Below are 17,482 nucleotides of genomic sequence, written 5' to 3'. Positions count from 1 at the left end.
ATAAATGCAGTAACAGCAGTTAAGTGCATATGCCTTTCATATTTGGATGCCTAACTTCAAAACAAGTAAAATGTGTATGGTGATCTTACCTGAAGTTCTTAGTTAATAGTATCAACAGAGACACAAAATAATTAGTTGATTTTACAAAGAACAACAAATAGGGTTTATAGTAATCAAAACAGAATAACTAAAATCAACTATTTTATGTATTTTTTTAACAGTGGGTTTTTAAACCAGTCAGAAACCAGTGCCGTAAATCCCTATTTATTTCGTTGTCAGCAATCAGTACGTGGTAAATGTGCTAAACATTGGCAACAAAATCTTTAAAGGACTGCACCTTTGACCTCTAAGAATGTACAAGTACAGAATATAGGTTGATAGGAGCTGCTAACGTAACATGCAATATCATCATTACAATCCTGTAATTTTCAGGGAGCTCAACCGTTGTGGCTCTTTAACCCTATTCTGATTGACAAAATAATCAGACTACAGTATAATTTGGTGAGATATTGTAAATGGCTGATTCACTAACCTATCAAAGCTATAACATTATGAGAAACAATTACTCTGCTAATAAAATGTCGAAGATGCCCTTAGTTTGCCCCTTTTTTTTTTAAATGTTAAGTAAACATTGTTCTTTTTTTTTTTTGGCTTCAGGTGCTTTCTTCCTTTATTCAGGACTAGCAGCCATGGGGTTCCTTTTCATCTATGGATGCCTTCCAGAGACGAAAGGAAAGAAACTGGAGGAAATTGAATCATTATTTGAAAACCAGCTTTGTACGTGTGGTGTTTCAGAGTCTGATGAAGGGAGACACGTTGAATATATTCGGGTGAAAGGAAGCAATTACCATCTTTCTGACAATGATGCCTCTGATGTAGAATAATTTATGCTACAGCTTAGTTATTTAGTAATTTAAAGGACTTCTGGGGATGAGCAGTTACTGGTGACCTCTGTACCCTGCTTCTGGTCTGTTTCTGAATTGTGTTATCTTCATTAATATTCTGGTTTGCTCTTGTATTTGATGGGAAAATATGTTCATTAAATATATCAACCTATTTTTCAGCTATGAAACCCAAAACATGATTTATATCCTGAAATACTGTTAACGGAACATTCCGTTGTGCAAACATTAAACATTACAAGTAATATCTGGAAATTAATAGCAGTCTTTTGGCTCTTTCATCCTCTTATAATTTTCAAACAATCAGAACATAAGGATGTGAAACTGGAAATACTGCAGTTTCAGAAAATATGACATTGTCTTTGATATTAGTGCAACTGTCAATGTTCAATACAAATAATCTTTTTTCCCCATCTGCTACAATGCTTTTGTGCTGCTTTACACTCACTTTAAGGTTGTTGGTATATTTCCTCCCCAACGGTGCTTCAACTTCACCTTTCAACTCATTCCAATCTTAATATTTTATTGGGATAATTTAGAATAGAATTAGAGTCAGATTATAGCTCTGCTATATAGAGACATGTGCAACATGCACATTTGACAATAGTATTCACTATATAGTACTAGTACACCCTGAAATGAACAGTATTTCATTTTGTAGTCTCTCTATCAAAAAAGGACATCAGGCACCAACTACGCTATGACACCAGAATCATGGATGAAATTTCCTATATTTCGGTAAGCATTAGTAAAATTACAAAAATAATATTGCACATAGCCAATGCTTCGGTATATGGCTTACAGGCAAATATTCAATGTTTTACTATTTAAATTACATAATTAAAAAAAAATTAGATTCTGATATCTATTATAGTTCTGATAAACTGCCATTCAACATTGTATTTCATATTACTTTATATGTTTTAAATTTTTTGCAGTTGTAATATTTTTTAAAGTGGCACATTACCGAAAGGATGAGAGAGAGACACAAGGAAAGATATTCTCCAGACCAGAAGCAGACTTTTTCTACAGAACACACTGTTTAAGTTTTTTTTTTTTTTTAATTGCAGGCAAAACATTTACAGTATACACAGTTGTTGCGTTTGAAATTGCATACTAACACTAACCTTATTTTTTAAGCAAAAGGGTAGTTATATGGTTTTGTGGAAATGTTGTTTTCTGTCTTCCTCTGTAGCCTTGTGTACACAAAATGGGTACCAATATCTATCCACCAAGTGGCAGAGTTGATACATTTGTTTTAAATGTTAAATGTACTTTGAAAGTGTTCTGTTTTTAAAATAATGAAATGCAAATGCTGCATTAGCTGGTATAGTACTGTAAACACCTTAATAGTCAGTCAGTTATTCATAGATTTAAGTGTCAAGATAAGTTTTTAAAGCTGGCTGCCGGTACCTAAGAGGATTGAAAATATGTTATGTGCATTGTTTGTGACAAAAACATTAGAAAACAACTGCTAATACTATTAATGGTCTGTTCAGTGGTGAACATTTTTACTTCAACATATCTTCTATTTAAAGGTTATTATGCTGTTTTGTGCTAAATTATCAGTAGGTGTTTACCAAAAGTCTAATGTAATAAATATTCTGTCAAGGTTTCTTTTTTATTTCTATAGTTCACTACAGCAATTGGACACTTGTGCAATTAAATGGTTATTAAATGATATTAAAATGAGTTAATGTAGGCTTGGTTTTGGGAGGATTAACATTGTGTTCTTAAATATGTATTTTTATGTATTAAGAACAAGATTTGTAAAGCACATTTTTGCTTGGTGTTACCAAGATTAATATAATTTTATAGATTATGTCAGAGAATGACAACTGGTAGCCTTCCATTCCAGTACAAACGTATCTTATTAGTAACAGCGCCATCTACCCAATTAGTATCTGATTGGAAAACCTAGTTTTCATTTGATACTAAATTACGCAGACTACCCAGATACATCTTTGACATGCTGAAGTTAGCATGTATTACCAGTATCCAGCCAGTAATCAGGATACAAATAGACTGGCAAATATGAATGTAATAAACTTGAAACTGTGTACAGTTCTAAAACAATCAAAATGTTTATTCAACCAGAATTAGGTTCCCTAAACATATCAGACATTAAAATCTTGGTAATCTTGAAATGAATGTTTGTTTATTTTTTTTTATTTTTTTTTAATCGTTATTCATGGCATCTGGAATTGTATTTCTAAATAGTGATCAGATGCAATTTTCCTATGTGAAACAATTGGAATTGAAAATGTGTTTGTACAGTTTATGAAATATTAGTGCTGTATAGTTCATTTTGGTTATTGTTGCTGTACATGTTTTATTAGAGTTTTATCTTTATATATAAACAACATATATTCATTAAATGCAATCACTTGACTATGTAAATGGTAAATAAATATGCTAATTACCTAGCAGACCTGTCTCTAACTTTAATACCAGTCACCTGGCAACAGACAAGAGAGTGGCCAATCAACAATTTACTATTTTCCTTCAGCTGTAACTATTTTTTATGCCTCAACATCAGCAAAATATCTGCTATTTCATGAAGTGTCTTTGTCTCTTCTGAGTTCCTTATAACCGTGATCTTGGGCTGAATTTGCTCAGTCTGTTTTCCACTTGTAGTCCTATCATAATCAGCTCTCAGGTTTTTACCATAAAAATGTTGGCTATTCAAACCTGGTTCATTCACACTGCATTCCAAATTGTTGGCGTCTCCATCTAACCCTGAAAAAAGAACATTAATTTATTGTTTGTTGAGGTACCATGAATATAATTATATTTAGCCCAAATACTTCTTCCACTTCAGCATAACAAAGGCACATACAAAGTTTTCTACTCATGTACCATAATTTACAATGGGGTTAAACAATACTTTTAAAACATATGTTTTACATTGGAATGGTGCATATATAGTAAGTGCTCTTTTGTTATTAAAAAAATTATAAATAAGTTGTACCCATTTTTTTAATCCATGTTGTACTGTAAACTGAAGTAGTTTTGATATTATGAAAACAGAGTCTACTGGTATAGCTATTTCAGATTTAACACTAGAACTACAAATAATGTCATTTTGAAAACACATTTTACAACTGAAGTATACTACAAAATGTGAAAAAAAGACCTCTAAAAAACTATAGGTCTATACTGTATGTCTGCACCTGTAATTGTTTCTAAACTCAATAAGCAGTGTCAGTAGTATGTGAAAATATTTTTGTGGGCTCACCTCTTGGTACTGTGTGACTGCAGGACGTATTCTTTGTTTTATCATTTCCAACAAAAAGGCTAATTTTCTGGGAATCCGAATGTTCTTTTGTTTTGCTGTTTCTTGGTCTTGTTGGCATACTGCAGTCCAAGCTTGCAGAATTTCCAGTGTTGGTTTCACTCTTGCTCTCAAAGTTTTTTTTCAAGTTTAATCTTGAACTACTGTTATTTTGCTTTCCTCCAGCTGTGAAGTTTTTTTTACAAAGATACTCTGTTTCGGAGTGTTTGCATGCCCCTACCCTTGAATGGTTTAGCTCTGAGGTGTTATTCACTGGACTAGTCTGCCTCCTGGTGGTCACATTAGGTTTATCATTATTGCATTTCAGAACAGAAGCAAACACATTGTCGTTCTCTAGGTTGCATTGTGTAGCAATGTCTGATTTGCCAGAAAATATCAAAACACTGTCAGTTTGTGTCCCAACATTCCTAATTTGGTTATTACTAGAAGACTGTAATCTACATTTTACTTGTAACGGAACAAACTGATCTTGATCTTCATTGTTCCTGATTCTACTGCTGGATTTTTTCTCATTTGTATGAATGTCATCTGTTTCATTAGCCATTGAATTTGTCTTCAACTGATCACTTTTGGTGCTGAAGGCTGTTGTAGGTATGGCTTTACCATAAGCTTCTGGAATGCTGTATTCATCCTGTCCTCGTTGCATGTTTTGATCATCTTCATCTGACTGGAAAAGATATAAGTTGTATAAGCACCTGAACAGTGCAAGTGTAACTGCAGTATGTTGTGAAAGGAAAATATCTGTTAATGTAGAGAAATAACAGAAATTCAGAATGTTAATGGTTTGCTACTAGTTTCATAAGGTACAGTTAGATTTTCCTTCACAAACGGTATTCATCGACAACAAAACATACACCAAGTTTTTTTTTTTTTTTTTTTTTTTTTTTAAACTGACCTTAAAATAGTCAATAGCTGTTGATTTAATAAAAAAAATAAACATTTACACCATTTATTAATTGTCAAGACTAAATCTATCTTAGTTGTCTTGCTGTGCTTAACCATTAACCAGTTATTTTTTTTAGTATTACATCTTAACTATAAATTACATTGGTGTTTTTGTTTCTGTACATTAAAAAAAAGTCCTGGAAGGTTATTATTAATACAATATCATTGTTCACAACAAAGCAACTCCACAAAATCAATTTAATGACATAAACTTACATCTCTATTGAAACAACTTTCCCTGTGCGAATAGGTAGGAGACACACTGCTCGAAAATGAATCATTGAATGCTGTAAGTAAATAAATAAATAAAGCAACAACATATACTATTAACTCACTGAATATTCTTATGAACATTTTTATAATAAAAAATTTAAGCAAACAAATACTGCTGCAGGTATGGCTTCACCATAAGCTTCTTGAATGTTGCATTCATCCTGCCCTTCTTGTTGCATGTTTTGATCATCTTCATCTGACTGGAAAAGATTTAAATTGTATAAGCACTTGAACAGTGCAAGTGTAGCAGTATGTTGTGAAAAGAAACAGAACTGGTAATGTTAGAAAAAAAAAAAATTCTGAATGTTAACTGTTTCCTACTGGTTTCATAAGGTAACTGATTTTCCTTCACAAACAGTATTCAACGACAAACAGACTTCAAAATTCTCAGTAGCTAATTGATTTAAACAAACATTTACACCATTTATTAATTGTCATGACTAAATCTATCTACTTGTGTTACTACCATTAACCAGTTCTTTTTTCTTTTTTTAGTATTACAGCTTAACTATAAATTACATTGGTGTTTTTGTTTCTATACATTAAAAACAAGTCCTGGAAGGTTAACATTAATACAATATCATTGCTCACAACAAAGCAACTCGACAAAATCAATTTAATGAAATAAACTTACATCGGAATTTGTACTGAAACAACTTTCCCTGGGGGAATAGGTAGGAGATTCATTGCTCAAAAATGAATAATTGAGTACTGTAAATAAAGAAAGCAACAAAATATACTAACAACTCACTGAATATAATAAAAACTAAAAGCACACACACATACTAATCAAGTCTTAATGTGTTCATTTATTTAAGAACACACCACAGCCATTAAATATATATATTTTTAATCAAATTGAATGTAATGTGTCCATGCTCTAATGATAATATTCGTTTTCGAGATTCTAATTATATATATAATATATATTATATATATATATTATATATATATATATATTATCTATATATATATTACAATGACTGACTCAGTTATGGTAATGGATAGGGTATTGGTGTTATACAAAGTTCGCTACAATTTATCTGTAGTCTGCTGATGGATAAGGAACAAAATAACAAAAATCAGGAAAAGGAAAACTTACTTTGTTCAGACTCCTGTCGGTTTGGGGCCTATAACAAATAAAAATACTGATATGCATTATCCTTAAGGCACAGCAACATTTGTCAAGTAATATCTCTGGTATATGGTGGCATAAGATTATTGATAACACTTGTTATACTGTATTTGATTTGATTTAAACAACAACAAAAAAACAGTAGTTAGTACAAACTGTCAGTATTAAACTTTTACAAAGTCTAAATGTCAATATCACAATCACATGTTAAATGTTAGATGACGCTTTATTTCTTTATTTCTTGCTTGAAGTGCTTCTGCCCATCGCCTATCATTTACACTGCTATTCGGTTTACTGCAGGTGGTTCACACAAAAAAAGAAATGTCGTGGCAACCTTATTTCGGCAACAAAACAAATCGTCATAGATCTTACCTCTAAGAGAAAGAGCTCTGAGGAACTACATCTTGTTTCCGCAACATCCCTTCTGTAAATATGATCATGAGTACTTTCATCTCAAGAGGTCTATGACATTGAGCTTAACAGCTGAAGATCTAAACACTTATTTTTAAAGCTTCTTTTTAAATGAATAAAATATGCACATTTCTGGCACTTTACACTTTCAGACAAGAAGATACATTGGAGACATTAATGAGGTGTTGCATTTTGGTACACACAGAACCTTATTTAAAATGATTTAATTGGCTGCACTATTTAGATCTGCTACTGCTCAGATCAATAGAGAACAGACTTGTATATCTTGTAGGGTGCTATATATATCATTGTGTCACTGTTTATCTTTAAATACCACAATGTCTTCCTACTCTTTTCATTATAAAGCAAGGAACAGTATAAAGAAGAAAGAGGCTTTTGATTGCTTTAAGGAAGTCAGAGGGGAGCCAAAGGGTCATTTAAAAAAAAAAAAAAAAATTGCACAAATTCTAGGTTAAGGTTCATAAATTATTTATACGCCATGAAACTGTTATTATGTCATCACAAGTTGCCAAAGCATAATTTCTAAAGCAACCACTAGATGTGTCACAATACAGTTTACTCTCTCAGGCTCTCTTTTTTTTTCAATGCTGAACTGGATTAAAAATCTTATATTCTAAGCAAAACAAAACACTGTTCCAGAAGTGAACTTTGCTTATACCCAAAGTTGGGCTATGGATGGGTAAAGTAACTATTGTAATGTTTTTTGAAGATCAAATGGGCTACTATATATTAACAAATGTGTAAAAGATAAAATATTTGTTAATGACATTAAGCTAGCAAAAAAAAAAAAAAACATATGATGCTCAAGATTTAGAGAATGTCTGGGCTCCATTTTCGGAGTAGACGGACATGACTTTATATCACCTGACTAAGTCAGCTTCCAGAGACTTCACTGTGTTGGGAAAGGTGCATATGATTTTTTTTCTGTAATATATGTTACTTTAGTGTATACCTTCACAACTGCAGGTAATCAGGCTGCACTGGAACTGGACAAATATTGTAACTTTGAACTACAATTACATTATAGTCTTTAGTTATTTGACTTTATAAAGCGCAGTTTTAATAGTTAGTATGTATTTGTTTCTAAATTTTACAGTTCTGTGTCAAAAATGTATACTTACCTACTGACTCTTGAATCCAGTTGAGTATTTCCATCAAAGTATATCTTTTGTTTATAATTCTCTGACACTGTAAATGCATAAATATTGTTTGTTCCTTTTACATCTGGCTTAATTAATCTTTTTTGTTATTAACATTTTAAAGATTCTTGTTGAAAAATACACTTATTATGTGCAAATCATTATAAAAATATAACACTGAAGTTACCTTTCTCTTCCTTTTCTTTCAAGCTGCATGGGCTCTGTTTCATTTGCAAAATATTTTCATTTGCTTCATCAGATCTTCTTGACCTTGTAAAGAAAATCTGCTCTGGGTCAGTGAAAATCATTTTTTGTTTTCTATCTTGAAATTCATCTTTGCACTCAGCAACTGAATCTTTTCTAATTGTGGCTTTGACCTGACTCAAAACACCAGCATTATTACTGAATTTATTTACTCTACTTTTATCATTAAGGTTTTTTTTCTCATTTTTGCAGTAAGAACTCTGGGATTGTTGTGTTTCTATGTTAAGAAAATTGGAGCTCATATTATTTAGATCTTCTAGTACTGTTTTGTGGTACTTAATGTATTCATGCTGAATTCCAGATCTGGTTACGTCTTGTCCTGTTTCGCTGCTTACAACAGTATCACCTTGTGTGTTTAAAAAGGCTGAGTGATCCATATAATGTTTCTTCTGCAAACTAAAAAAAAAGATGTAACAGATTATTTGTCATTACTTTTCACTAGAATTGTAATTAACAGTATTGTTCCCATTGTGCACAGCCTGTTTGGTCTTTTATGTGGTCACATAAAAAAAAGCTACTACACCACTCAGCTTGAATGAAGCTAACATCCAACACCAATGATATGCACACCTTTAACCAGAAGAATGTTTAAAAAATCATATTTCTCAGTTACAACATATTTATCTAAATGATTTAATACTGTATTAGACATATAACTATATTAAATAATTTGTAAACAACAATGTAAATACAACTGGCCAAAGTAAAACAAACCTGTTAAAAATGAGTATTACAATAAACACAGTGCAACATAATCTGTCTCAGTCCCTGTGTCACTTACATGACCTTTGGTTCTTCCAGTGTACTTCCAAACTGCAATGTGCTTTGCTGCTGATGGGTCTGTTCTGTCCCATTTGAAACAGGCATCCAGAAATCAGCTGTGCTATTCCCTCTTGGACGGGAAAAGGGCATAAACTGTGGAAAACATTAAAATAAAAAAAATAATCAATTCTGCTCTCATGGTGTATTTGTAAGTCTTGATTTGATACAAGAAACACCTAAACCGTACATCCTCATCAATTAGTCTACAGTGGTTCCCACATGCCACACATACTGTCCATTGTTAGCTATATCATGCCATCATGAATATCAGGTCTATAATATATTTATATCCTTGATGGGGGAAAGGGTCCCACTTTTTTAGTATATACTTTTCATATTTCAAAATATACATTTCTGTATCTTTTACTATTTATGTGTAAACAATAAAATAGCTTTAAACCTGAGTTTGTTCTTTCTCATCGCAGAAAGATTCCCATGAATGATTTGTTTGTAAATTCTCTTTTATAGGATACTTCAGTAGTGAAGAACAAGAAGCTGAAGACGTATAAGGACTCAAGTTGTCTGTTACACGACACTGATAATCTATATTACTGCAGTCCGAAAACTTGGATTCCATCACTGGTGATAGCTGAACAAAAAAAGTACATAAATTAAATGCACAGTATCATAACGTGTAACAAATTTCATGCTGTCCGACTTACTCTGTTGAAGGAATACATTATTGATGTTTGTGGCATGAAATATATATAACCAATCGCACACATGACTAGCTATAACTGTAAAATGGAACTCACTGAATATCAAAATGAATCACATCAGATCAGCAGATGTATACCTCACTGTGGTGATGTCAGCAGTGTTTGGGGTGAAAATCAGGTCATACAGCTAAATATACACCAGACTCACTTAACCATACTAACAATCTTTCCAAACACAGTAGAAAGTGCTCTGGGACGTTACAAAACTGTTGGTTTGCAACTATATCCCGCTTTCTGAAATCAAACTCTGTTAGCTTAGGTTAAACAAAGAATAAGATACCCTTTGTGTGCTTGCATAATAATGGTCTGGAGATAATTATATAAAATGTGGTTTTGCTCCCACTTGATTATTAAGAATTAGCTAGATGTTCTGTATCTTCTTGGTGGTAGCTATTTGTATTCATAATAGTTCTAAATATATACACATACTGTCAAACAATGCTAAAACTAAAAGTGGAATACAGAACATGTAAACTGGCATGAGAAAGTTGAACATTTATTATAAGTAGGGCCCTGTGTTTTTCATGACTTGTTTTTTTAACCTGCAATTCAATCCTAAACCTCCAGATGTCCACGCAGCCACTCCAGCTAAACTGATCAAAAGAATTACGTAATCAACCTGTAAAAGTTTGGCAGCCCCTAATTACAAGGTACAATTATTGCCATTCTAGAAAGGTATGTGTTTAAAGAAAAAGCTTGCCTCAAGACTTGCTGATTTAGAACAAATAGATGCACCAATAAACTCAAAATTAACTTATTTGAGATAGCTTGCAGCAATATCCACCTGGTGTGCTGCACACTGATGGGTATAACTTATTTTGAAAGCCTTAATGTTAGAATTCATCAAACTGACATAAGAGTTGCACAGCACAGATGGCAGACAGTGTGCTGCTAAAACTTTCTAAGTTTTTGAAAAATCAACGAGTTACTACAACCCTAATCAATGCAGAATAAAACCACATTTTATTTAACCAGCTCACAAGTTTCTAAAGGTAGAAAGGATTTTGGACCCACAACATGTTTGTAGTTTGGATAAAGAACCCCTCCCATTAGGCTGTATTTCAGGGTTTGATGCTTACTGTAAATCAGAAATGGAGGGATCTCAACTACAGTATATGTAAAAGAAAACAATAGTGGAATTCCTCTGACCGAATTTTTTAGACATGCAGAAGAAATATTTCCCAATTTGGCAAGAAGGCTAAAATATATTTGTTAGTTGTTACCAAGTCTGTGGATGTTGAAATAAGTGTTTATTCATATGGACATTTTCATAGCAAAATACAATGCACAGCAACTGAGAATATTTTTTATTGTCTTTCATGCAAACATTATGGGCTTCTTATGAACAACTTTTCTTTTACATTATATTCAAAGAAGAAAACAAACAAAACCACTAAAAACAAACCAAAGAAAAATAAATAAACTCAGCTTGCACATATAACATAATCTATCAAATGCCCAGATTCCAATACATGGTTGTAATAGTACTGTTCAGGAATTGGTACCAGAAGCAGGAAATCTATTAAAAAACAATTCTTCTCCTCTGTTGACGAAATACATATTTCTGCGCGATGAGACCCAGATATCAAAATGTAATTTTTTTTTTTACTAAATGATTTGCGTAAACGTGTACTGGTTATTCAATTGTTACCCTCTCTAAACATCATAGTTCACTGGAACCAAGTTATCCCTTACAGATAAAGGTTTGCAAGACAAATAAACATGAACTAGCAGTTTCATGTCTTCATTTTATTCAGGGAAGTGTGGATGGAAGTGTCAGTAACAAGCTGCTTCCGGGGCATTGATACACGTATTGTTTACTTGTGTCTGTCACCCAGGTCAACCCTGCTTTATCAAAAGCATTGTGGAATCGCATACCCTATCCGCATGACTCCGGATCCTACCCAGGTAGATCATGCCAGTGTGAAAAGGGCTTTAAACACAACACATAAATAATTTAGCAATGAGTTAGGAAACTTAAATTAGACTGCCACCTTTATCTTAGGAATGTATTTGAGGTAATACAGTATGACAGCAGGTCTATAAAACTCATTATTATCTTTAACCTATGTAAAAATAAAGATTACAGTTCTGATAATAACTGACACTGAGGGGAGTTTATCAATTGCACTGTTCAAGGTACTGTTCAAGGCACTGGTCGAAGACACGTTTTTCTATATCTTCCTTTTAAGTTGTTACATTTTTCTGTTGAATGTTTAGAAGTAATGGATGAATCACCTCTTAAATAAATGTTACTGGAAATATTTTATCTTTTATAAATACATTTTATAAATTAGACTGGTTACAATATAAAAATAATATTGTAATAGAGGGCAATTAAGGGTAAAAAAAAGATTCTGGTAACTAGTCATTAAGTATCAACTTTTAGGTATCTCAAACCAGTTCTACCTGCTTATTAACAAAAAATGTAAGAACTGAAGGTTTATAGGCTTTTTGAATGGATGAGCATTTTAAATGGAAAAGCCTATAATCCATAAGCAAAAAACTCACCTGTCTATATTTCAAGTTGACACCTTTTGAGAAATGTTTTTTCTTTCTGCCTAAACCATAATCCTGTATACTGTAAATAATTGGAAAATGTCATTACATGAATATGCAAAATGTTTTTTAAATAAGATTTAGTTTTGTAAGAAATGTTCACCATTATAACTATGATTTGACAACATGCTCTTATAGAAGCATTAAAGTCTTATTAAAAAATAACACTGAACTTTATACCTGACAGTGTGTTAAGATATTTAATAAATAAATAAATAAAATATCATTTATACTAACTACTACTAAAATAATCTTTACAATGCTTCAGTCTTTGATTGTCTTTTCTCCTTATTGTACCTTCTTGCAGGAAAATAAATAAATACAAAAAATACAAAAAAGCAGGGATTTATCTACCTGTGATGAGGCTGACTTTCTTCTAGACATAGCCTTGAAGGAGCACATGGTGACATTGGAAGCTCTAAAGCATGATGTCCTACTGGTCTTTCAGCTCCCTTGTTGATATCAACAAGAACTGCTTTTTTGGGAACAACTGAAATATATAATTTTAGCTAAATCTTAATATGTATGACCCAATATCATCCACAAAACATCCCATATTATAATGTTAAATATCTATTATTTGACATCTATCTACTATTGTACATTCTGCTGACAGAAAACATACTGTACATTGTTGAGAAGTCTGTTTACATTCTCCAAAAGTATTGTTTTTTTCCCATCATTTGACACACAAGCTTTCCGCCCCTGCTTGCCACTATGTTACTTTTTATACATACTCCTGATGCAGCCTGCAGCACTAGAATGTTATAAATTATCTTTTCTGTTAAATCTTGATACTCTGAGAGCTCACAAAAGCAAGAAAATAAATATAGAAAGTTCAGAAGCTGTGTCAAAGTTATCTACTTATGCAGGCAATAAAAAAAGGTACAGGCTATTAATCGTGCACAGAGATCACTTGCCACATAAGCCTTTTTATTATAATTTTCTACATACTTTGCCCTATCCTTGTCAAATGTGGAACCTGGAATGAATCTGTGACCAGCAAAATGTATTTTGTTTAGCCTTGAACAATTGTGTGAGAATAGCCTTGTTACAGTACATGACCTACAGTACACCAGTAAGAGCTACAAAGCACCTCCTGGGAGGAGTACAGACCCTATCCACTGTACAAAACTATATTCCAAGAACATACTGTATTCTGCTTATCATTTTGTATATTATACATATGTGACTACTTACTTCTATTTTCTTTCTTTGCTGATATCTGATTCACAACAAATAGTGTAACCAGATCCATGCTAGCTGCATTGTCTTTCTGGGGTGATGCAGATATTCCTAAAAGTTTCATCTTCTTTTGAAGCTTTTTCTTCTCAAAAAACTCCTAATCAAAATAAATCTCTGACAATGGCTACCTGGTTTATGCTTTACAATAAACAAAGTGCATTAAAATACATTTCAAACAAAGCTAAAGAAACTACTATATTGTCCATAAATTACATTCAGATAAAAGTGCACAATGCACTCATCTGCTGGTCAGTCACATACTTAATGGAAAATGAAAAACAGACTAAAATGCAATCTAGAAGCAACGAATAACCGGATTTTTTTTAAACCACTCACAGCAAATTACAAATGTTACCGATGAACTTTAGTGTCACTTAATATTACTTAGATAAGCATGTGGTATAATATTTATCTGCATATAACTGTACATGTATTATGAAATAAATCTTGCCTTTTGTTTTCTTGTGTCGTTTTTAAACATGAACCTGCTCCTGAAAGATAAATATAAGCATCCAGCTCAGTTTCTTGATTTCTGATATCTCCAATAGTTTATAAATCAAAGACAGAGAAAAAAAAAATCAATCTGTTTATTCATTTTGGGCCCTATTCTCACTTGGTTTACGCGCTATTTCGTATACGCGCTGGAAGACGGCCGAAACTATAAAACATTAAAATAATTATTAACATTTCGTGTTCGAAAATATTATTATTATTATTATTATTATTATTATTATTATTATTATTATTATTATTATTATTATATTTTATGCCACAAATGACAACAAGCATTTTTATTACAGTGCTTTCCTAGCCTTAGCAAAACATAAAAACTAGAACCCAAGCATAAATGCCTTGCCCTCCACTAAAACTTCAGCTGGCTTACCGCGATCCTCCAACCCAATTCATTGTTTTTCTGGGCGAAGGTATATACTGTAGCAGACAAAAATGTCGTCGATTCAAACTTGTTAGCCTTACATTAAACCAAAACGCACAGCACTTATACGGGTCTTCTTTACTTCATTAGCTTCTTTAGACAAAAACACAGCAAATGCGATACTAGGTTTTCAATGTGAACTTAATTTAAACGCATTTCTTGATATACTGTATCTGTAACTTAAACTTGTTTTTAGATTTCTCTTTGTCACCCTGCGTGTTAATCACACGCGCGCGAAATGTTTTTAGTTCTGAATAACAAGAACGTTATAACATCGGCGAGTGTTATTTGTGGTGAAAAACTCTAGGTAAGTTGTATTGTATTGTATTTATTTATTTTTGCCAAAAACATTTGTGACCAGTTTTGTGTAATAATGGGTAGTCTCCCATTACACTTGTCTCTCCGTTGTTGTTGATCCCCTTCGCCGCTACTTCTGTGTGAACCGGCCAATTTACTGCGCTCGATTAAAGCATTTCCTCAGCCAGACCCCCTGCAGTGGCATTCTTCTTAACGCGGTCTTGTTTCGGAGCACCTGGTAACTACATCACGTGTGCTTGGAATTACAGGTTTCTAACTAACACATCGGTAAAAATTGAGATATTGTTGTGGGAAGCGTCTATCTAAAGTGTTTGTGCTAAACAACATGTTCAATTCAGGGGAGCAACTTTGATCATAAGGTAAAATGTATTTGTAAAAAGTTCTAACCACACATCACCCTAAGGAGTTTGAATTAAAGAGTTTATCTGCTCCACCAATCAGAAAGCCCATTACTATCTGAACAGCCAATTAATTGAATTTTTAGAACAGTGCCACCAGATCAGATCTTGCAATCATGTCAGTCAGAACACTACTTGTTGCGATGTAATGCAGTTCTGGACACCAATAAAGCAGTTTAATAGACTGCAGGTACATGGGATACATGAAGAGGTTGTTTGGGTTGTTATAAGGTCTGGAAAGGGTGCTTAACAATTTAATTCATGAGTTTAATTTTGTTAAGGCAGAAAGTGACAGCATGAGAGAGAGAGAGAGAGAGAGAGAGAGAGAGAGAGAGAGAGAGAGAGAGAGAGAGAGAGAGAGACCATTTAAATCTTAGCTTGTTCCCAGATGTGTTTAATAAACCTGACTTATTATACCAAGTCATTAATATTGTAATAACAGTATTACATATTCACATACAGTACTTGTCTCTTTAATTACAAAGAGTATAACTAGATTTAAAAATAAAAGTTTAACTAAAATTTGCTTTCCTGTTTTTGAAATGCATATTCAAAGTTTTTAATAACAAGTTATATGTAGTTCATAGATTGTAGAAGAGATTGTTATCATTTTAATTATTACATACAACATTTTGATACATGCAATTTATATTTCAGTCCAATCAGAGCGCATACTGTTAGACAGCAGCTCACAGCAGGTCCCCACAGCCAGACACCAGTGACAGCATTCCAAAGCAGACATACTGTATTGGTATCTTAGCAACAGTGCAGGGTCTGTGCAGCCACAGAGCATGATTGGCCCATGGCTTTTTGAGTTTTTATTGTAAAGTGCCATGGGATGCTCTGCAGCATTATATAGAAGCAACTGTATTGTATTGTATAAAATAAAGAATATCACCTTAATTCAATAATAGGCATTCGAATTGTAATTAACATGGAACTGCAACATGTTTTTATAATAGAGAAAACAATACTTTTGTTTGATATGTTATTGTAATATGTTATCGACCTGAGAGATTCTACTTGGACATGAAGACTATGATGAAATTGTCACGGATAGGATAAGAAATTTGGTTTAAAAAAAAACAAAAAAAAACATATACTTAAATAATTTTTTGATGTATTGCTTATGTTTTCCGAGAAAAATAAAATAAAATAAATGTTAACTCTGTGATAAACATGATCAGTTTTGTGTTTAATTAAAACAAATCTATATAAAAATGTCAGATGGAATTATGTACCTCAAACGATACTGACTATTAAGTTACATGGTTCTATCTCCAAAAGCACCCCTTGAAAAAATCCCCCAAAAATGAATGGTGGGCCCATGGTTATCTGGCTGTGAATTGCCTTTCAGGTGATGAACACACAGGGATAGAGCAGACAAAGATGTTACTTAACAACATTCAGATGTGGTCTATGAAAACTTTATAGCTTGATTACTCAAAACTATACTTTTGGTAGCTAGAATTCTGTAATTCCAAAGTCAACCTACTGTACATAACCCTTCACCCTATTCGGGCTAACAGTCGCAGACAGGTATTGACACCCCACGCTTTATTATGCCACAATTCAAGGCAACTGAACTATTTACTAAACTTTTACCACTTTTTAAGAAAACAAAAAGCTAAATACACAATTTCTGGTAGAACATAATTTTTTTATAAAAATAAAAATAAATGTATGTCATTGAAACTATTAGCTCATGATGACAAAAGTTCTTTGTGCGTCATTTTGCTGTAGCCTTTGTTGTAGTTTGCTATCAGTGCTTTTCTCAAAGGGGAACCCAACTCTTTTGTCTTGACCACCATCTGCTCTGTTGCCAAAATGTTCTTCTTCAGCTGATGTTGAAATAAGTACCTTTCTTTCTAGCAATTGACTTTATAATACAGCTTAGTTACTAATGGCATTCAATCAGTGAATATATTTTATAAATAGTTCTATGAAATGTTTACAGACTTAATATGAGGCCAATTATTTTATCATGAACACATATTTGAGGTTTGTTAAACTATCAGAAATTGTGTATTTTAGTCTTTTTTTTTATTGTGGCTAATGTACATTAACTGCTGTACTTAGCATGTTTTCTTGAATGATCTTAT

The 17,482-nt window shown here is 32.6% G+C and overlaps 2 protein-coding genes across 7 annotated transcripts in view; one reads left to right on the top strand and one right to left on the bottom strand.

The window, feature by feature from the left end:
- The window catches only part of LOC121319767 (proton myo-inositol cotransporter-like), a 93,700-nt gene extending 90,495 nt beyond the window's left edge, over positions 1-3,205 (top strand). For 2 of the 5 annotated variants that reach the window (XM_041257576.1, XM_041257575.1), the window contains exons 10-11: positions 658-777; positions 1,564-3,205. In XM_041257576.1, coding sequence (XP_041113510.1) covers positions 658-777; positions 1,564-1,733 — 290 coding nt within the window. In that variant the 3' untranslated portion in view covers positions 1,734-3,205. Of the gene's footprint in view, positions 1-657 lie in introns of all 5 variants that reach the window. The other 3 variants (XM_041257579.1, XM_041257577.1, XM_041257578.1) reach the window with 2 other exon arrangements.
- A 104-nt stretch (positions 3,206-3,309) lies between these two features.
- Positions 3,310-9,285, bottom strand: LOC121319769. Of its 2 annotated transcripts, XM_041257581.1 has the most exons (9): positions 9,167-9,285; positions 8,309-8,781; positions 8,104-8,170; positions 6,518-6,974; positions 6,050-6,126; positions 5,549-5,615; positions 5,359-5,429; positions 4,141-4,864; positions 3,310-3,641 (listed from the first exon to the last, which is right to left on the bottom strand). In XM_041257581.1, the coding sequence occupies exons 6-9, from the start codon at positions 5,592-5,594 to the stop codon at positions 3,418-3,420; spliced, it is 1,065 nt and encodes a 354-aa protein (XP_041113515.1). In that variant the 5' UTR covers positions 5,595-5,615; positions 6,050-6,126; positions 6,518-6,974; positions 8,104-8,170; positions 8,309-8,781; positions 9,167-9,285; the 3' UTR covers positions 3,310-3,417. The 2 variants fall into 2 exon arrangements, with proteins under 2 accessions (XP_041113515.1, XP_041113514.1); XM_041257580.1 differs by lacking the exons at positions 5,549-5,615; positions 6,050-6,126; positions 6,518-6,974; ... (1 more) ...; positions 8,309-8,781; positions 9,167-9,285 and having other exon boundaries at positions 5,359-5,524.
- Between the last annotated feature and the right edge of the window lie 8,197 nt (positions 9,286-17,482).

The sequence above is a fragment of the Polyodon spathula genome, chromosome 8 (genome assembly GCF_017654505.1).
Source record: "Polyodon spathula isolate WHYD16114869_AA chromosome 8, ASM1765450v1, whole genome shotgun sequence".
NCBI classification, from domain to species: Eukaryota; Metazoa; Chordata; class Actinopteri; order Acipenseriformes; family Polyodontidae; genus Polyodon; species Polyodon spathula.
The sequence above is the reverse complement of the archived record's forward strand: the minus strand, read 5'-3'. Positions and strand labels throughout refer to the sequence as shown.

Bases quoted from the DNA above. Each gene is read 5' to 3' on its own strand.
- LOC121319769 (XM_041257580.1), bottom strand. From the start codon at position 5,496: ATGTTCATAAGAATATTCAGTGAGTTAATAGTATATGTTGTTGCTTTA. The intron at 4,865-5,358 runs GTAAGTTTATGT...TATCTTTTCCAG, and splicing joins AAAGTTGTTTCAATAGAGAT to TCAGATGAAGATGATCAAAA. The intron at 3,642-4,140 runs GTGAGCCCACAA...TTCTTTTTTCAG, and splicing joins CAGTCACACAGTACCAAGAG to GGTTAGATGGAGACGCCAAC.